Source organism: Marmota marmota, unplaced genomic scaffold (assembly GCF_001458135.2).
Source record: "Marmota marmota marmota unplaced genomic scaffold, marMar, whole genome shotgun sequence".
NCBI classification, from domain to species: domain Eukaryota; kingdom Metazoa; phylum Chordata; class Mammalia; order Rodentia; family Sciuridae; genus Marmota; species Marmota marmota.
This window is the reverse complement of record NW_025999900.1, coordinates 6,190,041-6,200,254: the sequence shown is the minus strand read 5'-3', so window position 1 is coordinate 6,200,254 and position 10,214 is coordinate 6,190,041. Positions and strand designations below refer to the sequence as shown.

The following is a 10,214-nucleotide window of genomic DNA, read 5'->3' as shown; positions in this document are numbered from 1 at the left end:
TAAGAACCCAGAATGTAGTGTGATCAGACATTAAAAAAATCACCTTTCCCACTTAAACAGATATTCCTCCAAAGATACACAAATGGCCAATAACCACATGGATAGATGCTAAATATCACAACTCCAATAATACATCATATCCTTCAGGATTCCTGCTATTACAAAAAAAGAAAGAAAGAAAGAAAGAAAGAAAGAAAGAAAGAAAGAAAGAAAGAAAGAAAGAAGGAAAGAAAGAAAAGAAAAAGAAAAAGAAACAGGACTGGGGGTGTAGAGTGCTTGTGTAACATGTAGAATGCCCTAGGTTCAATCCACAGTACTGGAGGGAAACAAACAATAAACAAACAAACAAACAACAACAACAAAAAAAACCCAGAAAATAAAATTATTGGCAAGGATGTGAAAAAATTTGAATCCTTGTGCACTGTTGTTTGGAATATGAAATAGTATGGCTGCTATGGAAAACAGTATGGTGTTATCTCAAAATACTAAACATAGAAATGCCACATAACCCAGCAATTCCAGTTCTGGGAATATACCCAGAAGAACTGAAATCAGAGCCCTGAAGACATATTAGTACATTCATATTCATAGCAGTAATATTAACAACAGTTAAGATGCAGAAACAACTTAATGTCCACTGGAAGATGAATGAGTAAACTAAATCTCTCTCTCTCTCCCTCTCTCTCTCTCTGTCTCACACACTCACACACACACACACACACACACACACACACAGGAATATTATGCAGCAAAAAAAGGAAGGAAATTCTGACACACACTACAACATGAATGAAACTACTTGAGGACGTTATGCTAAGTGAAATAAGCCAGTCACAAAAAGATAAATGCTCGATGATCCCACTTATAAGGAGGTGCCTAGAATAGTGAAATCATAGAGGCAAAGTAGAATGATGGTTGCTAGGGGAACAGAGGATTGGAAGATGGGGAACCAGTGTTTATAAAAAATGTTTCAATTTTACAACATGAAAAGAGTTCTGGAGACGAATGATGGTGATTGTTGCAACATCATTGTAAATCATTTAATGCCACTAATATATATTCTTAAATATAGTTAGGGTGACAGTTTCCTTCCTCAGAGACCCCTCACCCAAGCAAAAGGATAAGTAGTGAGCATGTTTGTTGTGGTCCCAGCCAGGACTGCAGGATACAGAGACCTCTGCTGCCAGATGTGCTCTGAGCAAGGGCTTTGGGCACAATAAGCTGTGGCCAAGGCACAATTATCCCCATCAGACTTTCCACTGGTGGCAACTTCATGGCACCCCTTGACCACATCTTATGCATGTACAGGGAAAATCAAAGAGTCAAGAAGAGCAAGAAAATAAAGAAATTGAAATAATCCATACGAACAGAAATGTGATGGGACTGGGGATGTGGCTCAAGCGGAAGCATGCTCGCCTGGCATGCGTGTGGCCCTGGTTCGATCCTCAGCACCACATACAAAGAAAGATGTTGTGTCCGCTGATAACTAAAAAATAAATATTGAAATTCTCTCTCTCTCTCTTTAAAAAAAATGTGAAAATCAGACCCCAAAAAGAACATTCAGGAAAAAAAAGAAGAGATAACCACCACCACCACCACCACCTAAAAACAAGAGGATGAGAAATAATAATTAAAAGAATGTATTTAGTGCTTGTTAAGTGGCAAGAAATAAAGGCTTTAATGCACTCTCTCATATAATTCAGAAAACACTATGAAATAACAGCATTAAGACACTTACTTAAGGCAACTGAGACTTAGAGAAATTAACTTCCCAACATAACATAGCCTGGAAGTCCCCAAATCAGGATTCAGACCCTCCTAGCAAACTAGAAGAGCTCATGTTGTTGCCCAATGTTCCGCCCTGCCTGAGGTGCTTGGAGAGGTGGGTGTGAGAACTGGAAAGGGTGAGAGGTGGAAGGAGGAAAAGAGGACAAAGGAATACAGAAAGCACCCTTCCCCTCTCTTCCTGTTCCCTCCTCTTCCTGAGCAATAGAGCCCCAAATGTGTTGGTGGGACAGAGAGAGAGAGGTAGGAATCTGTGCTGGAAGAAGCGGGAAGCCTCAGTTCAGAACCTAAGGAAGGAAGAACTTTCCCCATCCCTTCTACACATGCCCTGCTCAGCTCAGACTCTCCTATCAGTTCATACATCTCCTCTAAAGTCTAGAAAAGCTGTTCCTGTGGGCAGACCTCAGGAGTGAGGAAGGGAAAAAGAGAACTTGGAAAGGGAAGAGGAAAAGGAAGGGAGAGAGAAAGGGAGGAAGAGAGCAAAGGGCAGGAGTAGGAGTGGCACACCTTGTGCATGTCACACCCACAGGACTGTCAAATCTTACCTCCACTCAGGACTGAACCACATCTTCTTTTGGAAAAGAAGTTTGTTACTCACTTCAGTTTGGGCTTCCTCCTTTTCATGATGAAACCTTTCGTGAAAGAATCAAAAAGAAAAGTAAAGTATTTAGCAAGGAAGCTAATTTCATTCCCCACTTCTATTTCATATTCGAGGTCCATGAGTCTGTCTTCTAACTATACTAGGGTGAGACCTGGTCGGAGAGGGCTGTTGTCGATTATCCTATTTATGGTCTGTGAGTAGAACTGGAGTCATGAGTCCCTAGCTCATTGTTGGCCTGAAACTGCCAAACAGGGAAATCCTGGGCTCTTGTGGCCAAGGAAGATATTTGATAATGTGGCAAAGGAAGTAATATCAATTGTACTACCTGGGTGTGTTTAATTGCCATTAAAATGTATTCTTGTGATTCCCTGAAGCTTTTTGTTGTCAACTTCTGTTAAGACTAAGAATGTCTCAGTACAAAACCAACAGAACACATGTCAGAGACTTGGAAGAAGTTCCTAGGATAGCCCTTTAAGAAATGTGCAGAAGATGATGGCAGAGAGGAACAACAGGTAGATATTGTAAGGGAAAAGTCTAAGTAAAAAGAAGCATCAAGTTATACGATTAACAGCATTTTTTTCTTTCTTAGTGATCCATAAAATAGTATCATGTCTCATCATGATCTTGAGGAAATGCAGTAGTCAGCTGGTTCATCCAGAGGTAGGTGATGGACCTGGGGACATAGGGCAGTGTCAAAGCACTTGCCCAGTATGTGTAAGACCCTGGGTTCGATCCTTGTGCCACACAAACACAAAAAACAACAATAAAAACCCAGAGGTGGGTGATGAAGTACACATTTTTGAAAAGAAAAGAAAAAAAACCCACAACATTCCAAAAAAGTGAAAACATCCATGTGTTGGAGGGTATGTCTACTTTTTACAGATACTTGCTAATCAGTAGGTGCCACATGGTCACTGGGTCTAGGGAGTGTTCCTTCTCAGTGCAGTTATTTATGTGGCCACAAGATCCCTTGGATTTAAGACCTAGTCCTCCAGAGATCAGTTGAACAGATGATCTCCCAGGGGAGCTGGTGGACACAGAGAGGAAGGAGAAGATGAGAGAAAGGGAAGTGATGGAAGTAAAGCAGGAAATCTGCAGCCATAAGGGGGTGTTGCCCCTATTTTTGAACTCTGGCACAAAGGTGAGGTCAGCTAAGGGGAAGAAAATGTTACAGGCTCTTTTATAATGTGGTGTGATGACTTTTGTTTCTATATATTTTTTCTAGAATTATTTTGAATTTTGGACTAATGGTTAAATTTTGATTAGTTTTGTTGTAACTATGATTTTATGTTATCTGTAAATTGTACTGTCTGACCTCTCCAATTTTGTGTGTGTGTGTATACACACACAGACACACACACACTCACACACACAGATATATATATATATATATATATATATATATATATATATATATATATATATATATATATTATATTTGGTCTACAATAAAAATATATATGTATTTTGGTCTACAATATATAGATGGTCTAAACATAAAACTCAAAATAAAAAAACACTAAATTTTAATATTTAAAGACTAATTACATTAAGGCATGACAAATGTATATATAATGGAATTATAATACTTACCTGTTGAACAAATTTGTAAATTAAAGCAGAGAAACAAAGCAGGATTTCTACAGACTGTTGTGGGGAAGCAGAGTTAGCTTTATTCATGGATGTACAGTATGTTTTGGTTTTGAGGTCCTGGAGCAAACCCAGGGTCTAACACCCCCAAGTACACTACCACTGAGCTACACCACCAGCCCCAGAATCTTTTGTTATAAGGTTCTACCAGGATTATGTATTAATTTTCCCAGTCATAGTTTATATTTTCCCCCCAATTTATGCCTTTTGCATGGTCCATCCAACACCCTATACATTTAATTAGTAAGCAAGAAATATACATAATAATATCATAGATAAGGGCTTTAATTATGCTATAGAGCAAGGACTGCACAAAGGAATCTAATTTTATTTGAGAGGGACCCTGACTTATCCTATCACTAGAAGATCCTTAGTCTCTGTTATTTCGTTTAGCTAGTGCTTCAGTCATTTATTTAGTAGACAGTTCCATTGGGCTGTATTTTTCTGCAGAATTGTAGTGTAATTTTCATCTGAAAAAGCATTGTTGGCTTTTTTAGTTAAAGAAAAGGCAGAGAGATCCCATATTAAATCTGATTATAGACCACAAATCATTGCCTGTCACGCACTGGAAACCTATCGCAGTTGTCAGGAGGGGAGCTCCTTCAGCTTTGCCCCTGACTCCATGTGGTGCTGCTGTCCCTAGGACTTCCCCGTCTGTGCTTATTGTTTCAAGAATGACCAAGGCCTGTTAAGGATGAGCACAGTATTGGTATGGGGTATATGAATACTGCATTGATGGTTGGGTATCTTTATTTTTCCAGAATAAATGCAATCATCAGAAATTTTTTTGAAATGTGAGAGGTTGAGTCTTAATGGAAATCAGGAAGGGGAGGCAGTGGGAGCCCAAGGAGCCATCATGGAAGTGTTTCGCTTGGGTTTTCTGGTTGCTTAATTCAGTGGAATGTCTATACACACCCCTAAAATGTTCTCTGTAAATGTTTACATTCCCATGTGGTCTTTTCCCGTCAATGTTTTATTATAAATAATTTTGAAGCCTATGGAAAAGTTGAAAAAAATTCTATAGTGAACATCCATATATCTACCACCTATGTTCTCATGTGGTCTTTATTGTGCTTTTTTCCCCTGGTGCTAGGATGGAACCTAGGGCCTCACGTATGCTCGCAAACCCTCCATCGCTGAGTGGCATTGCCAGCCCCTATTATGCTTTTTCTTTGTAGTTATATGATAGCTCTTAAATTATGTTGTTTACCAGTCATTCATTAATATGTTCTCTGCGGTACTTTGCACTTGAGATTAATTCTTCACAGTACTTTGAAGCATCCTATTTTATCTACAGGATTTTTTTCTAAGATTCATAATACATTAAAAAATATTTTTAGGATAGGTCTGTCATGATTCTAGGTTGCAATTCTGGTTTCCTCTTGGAAAAAGATCTGACTGTGTAGCCTCTTCTTTCTTCACAACCATGCTCCCACCTCAATCTTTCAGCTTTGAACAGCAGACTCTGCATTTTGGATCTTCTTTTGCATTTTACTAACTAAAAATAATGTTACTCCAATATATTTATTCAACTCATAATTTCTAATGGAAGAAAAGTAGATTAGTAGTTTGAAAAATCAAAATTTAATAGTAATCCTGATAGCAAGGTTTCATTTCAAACTCAAACTGTCAATAAGATTTTTAAGAAAAAGGAATTCAATCACTCAGGTTTAAGTTTCTGAGTTTCCTGATTGTTCTGGTTGAAGTACAAGAAAAGAAAATAGAAGGAAAAGAAGAAGATGGAAAGAAAGGAGACATTTCTACCCTCAAATGATCAGCATTACTCAAATTATTGATTCCCTTGTCCCTCAGGTTCACACCAAAGTTGCAGCAACCAAACAGACACTTACATGGAGATGAGGCTGAAATAGGTCTCTGGAAATCTGGATGTTGAATAGGAGAATAACCTCCCAAAACACGTTACCACTCTTTTCACATTGCTTTAGGAGGAGGTGTTTATGTCTACCAGGCAGGAAACTAACCACTGGCAAAAGAAGTGCAAGCCAGGCTGCTCTGGGCATTGTTCTATTGCTCCTGCATCATAATGTGCTGACATAGCCCTGAAGTAAGAGAAGAGCACCGGCGAGAAGCAGGCCTGGAGATCAGCCACTGAGGTGACTTATCCTCAGCATTCCTGGGGAACAGGTAGAAGTTCTTGTGGCCTGTGACAATTTCAGGGTTTCCTTGGGGAGAAAACAACCTAGAAATAGTATTACAGTGGAAAAGATAGTATACAGTGAAATTTGAAAATACTTTACATCGTTTATCATTCAACTGATAATGTGACATTCAGTCTTCCTATATCCTAATTTTCAGATTTAAACATATTTAAGCCACTTTGTGAAGAAAAGCTGCAAAAGGATGCAGCATTCTTATAGGGCAGCTCTGCTTGGAAATAGGGTTGAGGGCCAGATGTATAACTTGGCTGTTTTATCTTGGTAACTTCAGCATCTAGTGTTTTCTGGACACTTGTTAAGAAGGAACTCAACAACTGTTCATCAGATGAATAAATGGCTTCAAATAAATTCATGGTTTCCTTTTTCTGAAGGAATCATTTTTCTTGATAATATGTGATTAGGGTTGTTTTTTCCTGCCTTTCTGTGTGTCTGGGGTTCTCCCTATATCCTTCACTTTTATATCTAAGTCAAGTGCTACAGATGCCCATCTCTCTAGCTCCCTTATTGCCTACTTATGAGGACACACACCAGGGGCTGCTAGCTAGCTACTCAGGCCTGGGAGGGGAATTCAGTCACTCAGGTTTAAGTTTCTGAGTTAACTCGCGTGAATTCACTTCATTTAAGTCTTTATATTCTGCTTGCTTTTGGCCAGGCCCAGATAGTATTATAGTTTCTCAGAATAAACATGAACAGTGATGGTGTTCTTATAACAAGAGAGTAACTGCCATTTGGGACCAGGTGTGGCTGTCAGGGAGTTGATGGCATTCACTCCCACAGGATACGCATCAGGAAACTTTCCCAGAAGCAGAGTAGAGGGCTGGATGTATAGCTTGAAGAGTTGATGGCTCAGGCTCTGCAAAGAGTTCAAAACACGTATGTTCAGTCTTCAGAAAAGGGCAGGCTCTCCCTATGAAGGCACTGGGAATGTGTTGTTTTTTTGCCTTGGAAGCTCAGTTCTCCATATTTTATGCTGAGTACCAACTTTCAGATGGATGAACTCTTCCTGTAGTCATACCTCTAGGACCAGTGACTAGGTTTCTATTCACCTATTCAGCATATTTCTTACCTAATATAGCATCATCAGGAATACTTGCCATGTTCCTATTCTCCCTGTTCCACAACCAGGAAACATTTTTGCATAAATCTAGTTGCATTTATTCAGTTTTGATGATATTAATTTAATTCTGAAGTAGCTTGATAAAATCATTTGGTGTTTCTTCTTTTTTGAGGCTACTGAAGTATGAAAAAGTGAAGAAATACCAAAAGAGAGAAATAAAAATTATGGTATGTTTTAATTATTTGCTTTTCAAATATTAATGCATTTTAACATGCACAAAATATTAAAACATATTTATGACTTTGTCTGGAGATGATGCCATAAATCAAATTTGAAGCACTTTGTCAACATGAGATCCGTGACCAATTACCCCTGTCCTTGCTCCCATGAGCTGGGCCTGCTTGTTCTTGCCTTCATTGGGTCCTCTCTGCTGTGTGTTGTAAGCTTTGAATAAGAAGGTTCTTCCATGTTCTGTCTCTGGCTTTCTGGTGAGTGCTATGCAAGATCAGTTCTGTTGATCAGTTCAGGAATGAGCACCTATTACACACTGGGAACCAAGCCTTGATAGTCTACAAAGATGAACAGTCTCTGCCTTCAAGGAACCTGCCATAGAGTTGGGGAGAAGGGATGTAAACAAATTATTTCAAGGTGTAGTGAGACAGAGGGGACTCTGGAGCACAGATGAGAGGCACTTTGTTCAATCTGGGGATTTAGGGAAGGCTTCCTGGAGGAGCTACTGCTTAAGCTAAATCTCTGTGTGTGGTGTACTAGGCAAGTGCTCTGTCACTGAGCTTTATCCCAGCCCTCCCTCAAGTAGAGTCTTGAAAGATTAGTTAGCCTGAGCAAAGTCAATGAGGCATCAAATGACAGGGTTTGAAGGAGTAACTGGAAATGGTCTGGTCTTACATAAAGTTGGAGTGGAGAAAAATGAGGTTAGAAGAGGGAGGGAGTAGACTGTAAAGGGCTTTGAATGTAATAACTGGGCACTGGAACCTCATCTCTGCAGAGGTTTTCTACTGAAGAGGTTTCCATGGGGAGATTTATTTTCTGAATTGATCACTCTGATAGCAGTGAAAGGGATAGATTTTGGGAAAGTAATTCTGGCGAGGCACAGAGTCCAAAGTAGTGGCAGAAGGAATGGAAAAGAGGGAGATAATTTAGGAACTGTTAGTAGAGTCAGAATTTGGTGACTCACTGGATGTAGGGAGTGAGAAGTAAGATGACTCAGAAATTTCTCATTTCAGAAACGGAGTGAATGATGGTGCTAGTAACTAGGAAACAAAATCTAGGCAGAGAAACAGGTCTGGGAGGCAGATGGAATGAGTTACTTGTCCAGGAACCTTGTTTAACATGGCACCTTGCATCCAATTGGTGTTTAGTAAATAATTGCCTTCTTTCTTTCTTAAATTATAGTGGCTTCCCAGTGCTCTTAGATTATGTGACACACATCATAAGTTGTGGGTGTCTATTTAATGCTACACCCACAATACTATACTCTGGTGAGCATGATCTGACTCTGTCCTGGCTTCAGTTTTCTCCAGTTGTATTTCAGACCACTTTCCCCTTCCTCATCGTACTTCTGTCTCCATCCTGATGTTATATTTTTTAAGCCCTTTCCTCTGAAATGCTCTTTTCCCAACTTTTCATATATGGGGCTTATTTTCATATATTAGAACCCAGCTCAAATGTCACCTATTTGGAGAACTCCTTCTCAGTCATTTGATAAGTGATGATCTCTCAGCTCCAAATCCACTATTGCAGTTCCCATGGGAGATCCGGGCTGACTGATCCGCGCGGCCCACCCCGCGGTTACAGACGGAGGGCACCACCGAGAAGCGACCAGCAAGCAGGAAGAAACATTGCTGCAGATTCTGTGGAATCCTGCCGGCTGAGCACCCACTGAGCCCCGGGCTGAGTTTAGGATTTCAGACGGGGAAGGAAGTGGTACAGTTCTATCCCCCACAAAGGAAACTCCACCAAGGAAACCAGAGGCCACCATCTTGGAGAGCTGAAGTAACCACCACCACTCTCCGACAGATTGCAACAATAAAACAGGTGTGTGTTACTCAGCTCAGCTCCCATACAGCGGGGAATTCGCATAAAATCTCTCCTAGGCTTTCCGGGGGAGGGATTATCAGAGCGAGCCTGCATAAAGACGGGGAAAACTAGAGACACCTGACCTTCAACTCCCCCTCCCATCAGCAGCGAAAACGAAACCTGTCTAGCCAGCGCTGGGGGAGGGGCAAGCGGAAAAAATCAAAACAGTAGAGTGCTGGGGTTCCCAATAGACACCCTCCACACCCAACAAACGGCAGGCCCAGAGTACAGTTTGAACTGCCGAGAGGCATCACTCAGGGGAAATCTGGTCTGACAGGAGAAACCAGGACGAGCAGGAGAAACCAGGGGACTAGAGGCCAGACCCTCGCGACTGGGCGGCTAGAGATCGCCCGCCCGCCGGCGACCAACCGCACAACTGGGCGGCTCGAGATCGCCTGCCCGCCGGCGACAGCCCACCCGCTGCCCCTGCGACTGGGCGGCTGGAGACCGCACGCCTGCCGGCAACCAATCGCTCGCTGGCTGCCCGCGCGACTGGGCGGCTAGAGATCGCCTGCACGCCGGTGACAGCCCACCCACTGCCCGCGTGACTGGATGGCTGGAGACCGCCCGCCCGCCAGCGACCAGGAGCTGAAACCAACCAGAGACAGTCCAGTCCCACCCCCCCATTCGGACACCCCGGCAAGGAGCCTGGGGCCAGCCATAGCAGAGAGGTGATGTCACTGGAGCTCGGCCGTCGGAATTCCTTCCCAGTGGATTCCACTTTAGCAGGCATAGTCTACCAACACAAAGGAGAGACAACAGAGATATACAAAACCAAAACAAATCTATAGAAGAGAGCAGAAACACAGCAATCAAATAGAGCTGGAAAGTAACGTGAACATCATGA

The 10,214-nt window shown here is 41.6% G+C and overlaps 1 protein-coding gene across 1 annotated transcript in view; it reads right to left on the bottom strand.

Moving 5' to 3' along the window:
- The window catches only part of Garin2 (golgi associated RAB2 interactor family member 2), a 25,423-nt gene extending 15,323 nt beyond the window's left edge, over positions 1-10,100 (bottom strand). Inside the window, exons 1-3 of the mRNA XM_048798432.1 lie at positions 10,049-10,100; positions 9,691-9,955; positions 2,331-2,417 (exon numbers count right to left, since the gene is read on the bottom strand). Of these exons, the coding sequence (XP_048654389.1) occupies positions 2,331-2,417; positions 9,691-9,955; positions 10,049-10,100 (404 nt within the window). The remainder of the gene's footprint in view (positions 1-2,330; positions 2,418-9,690; positions 9,956-10,048) is intronic.
- Between the last annotated feature and the right edge of the window lie 114 nt (positions 10,101-10,214).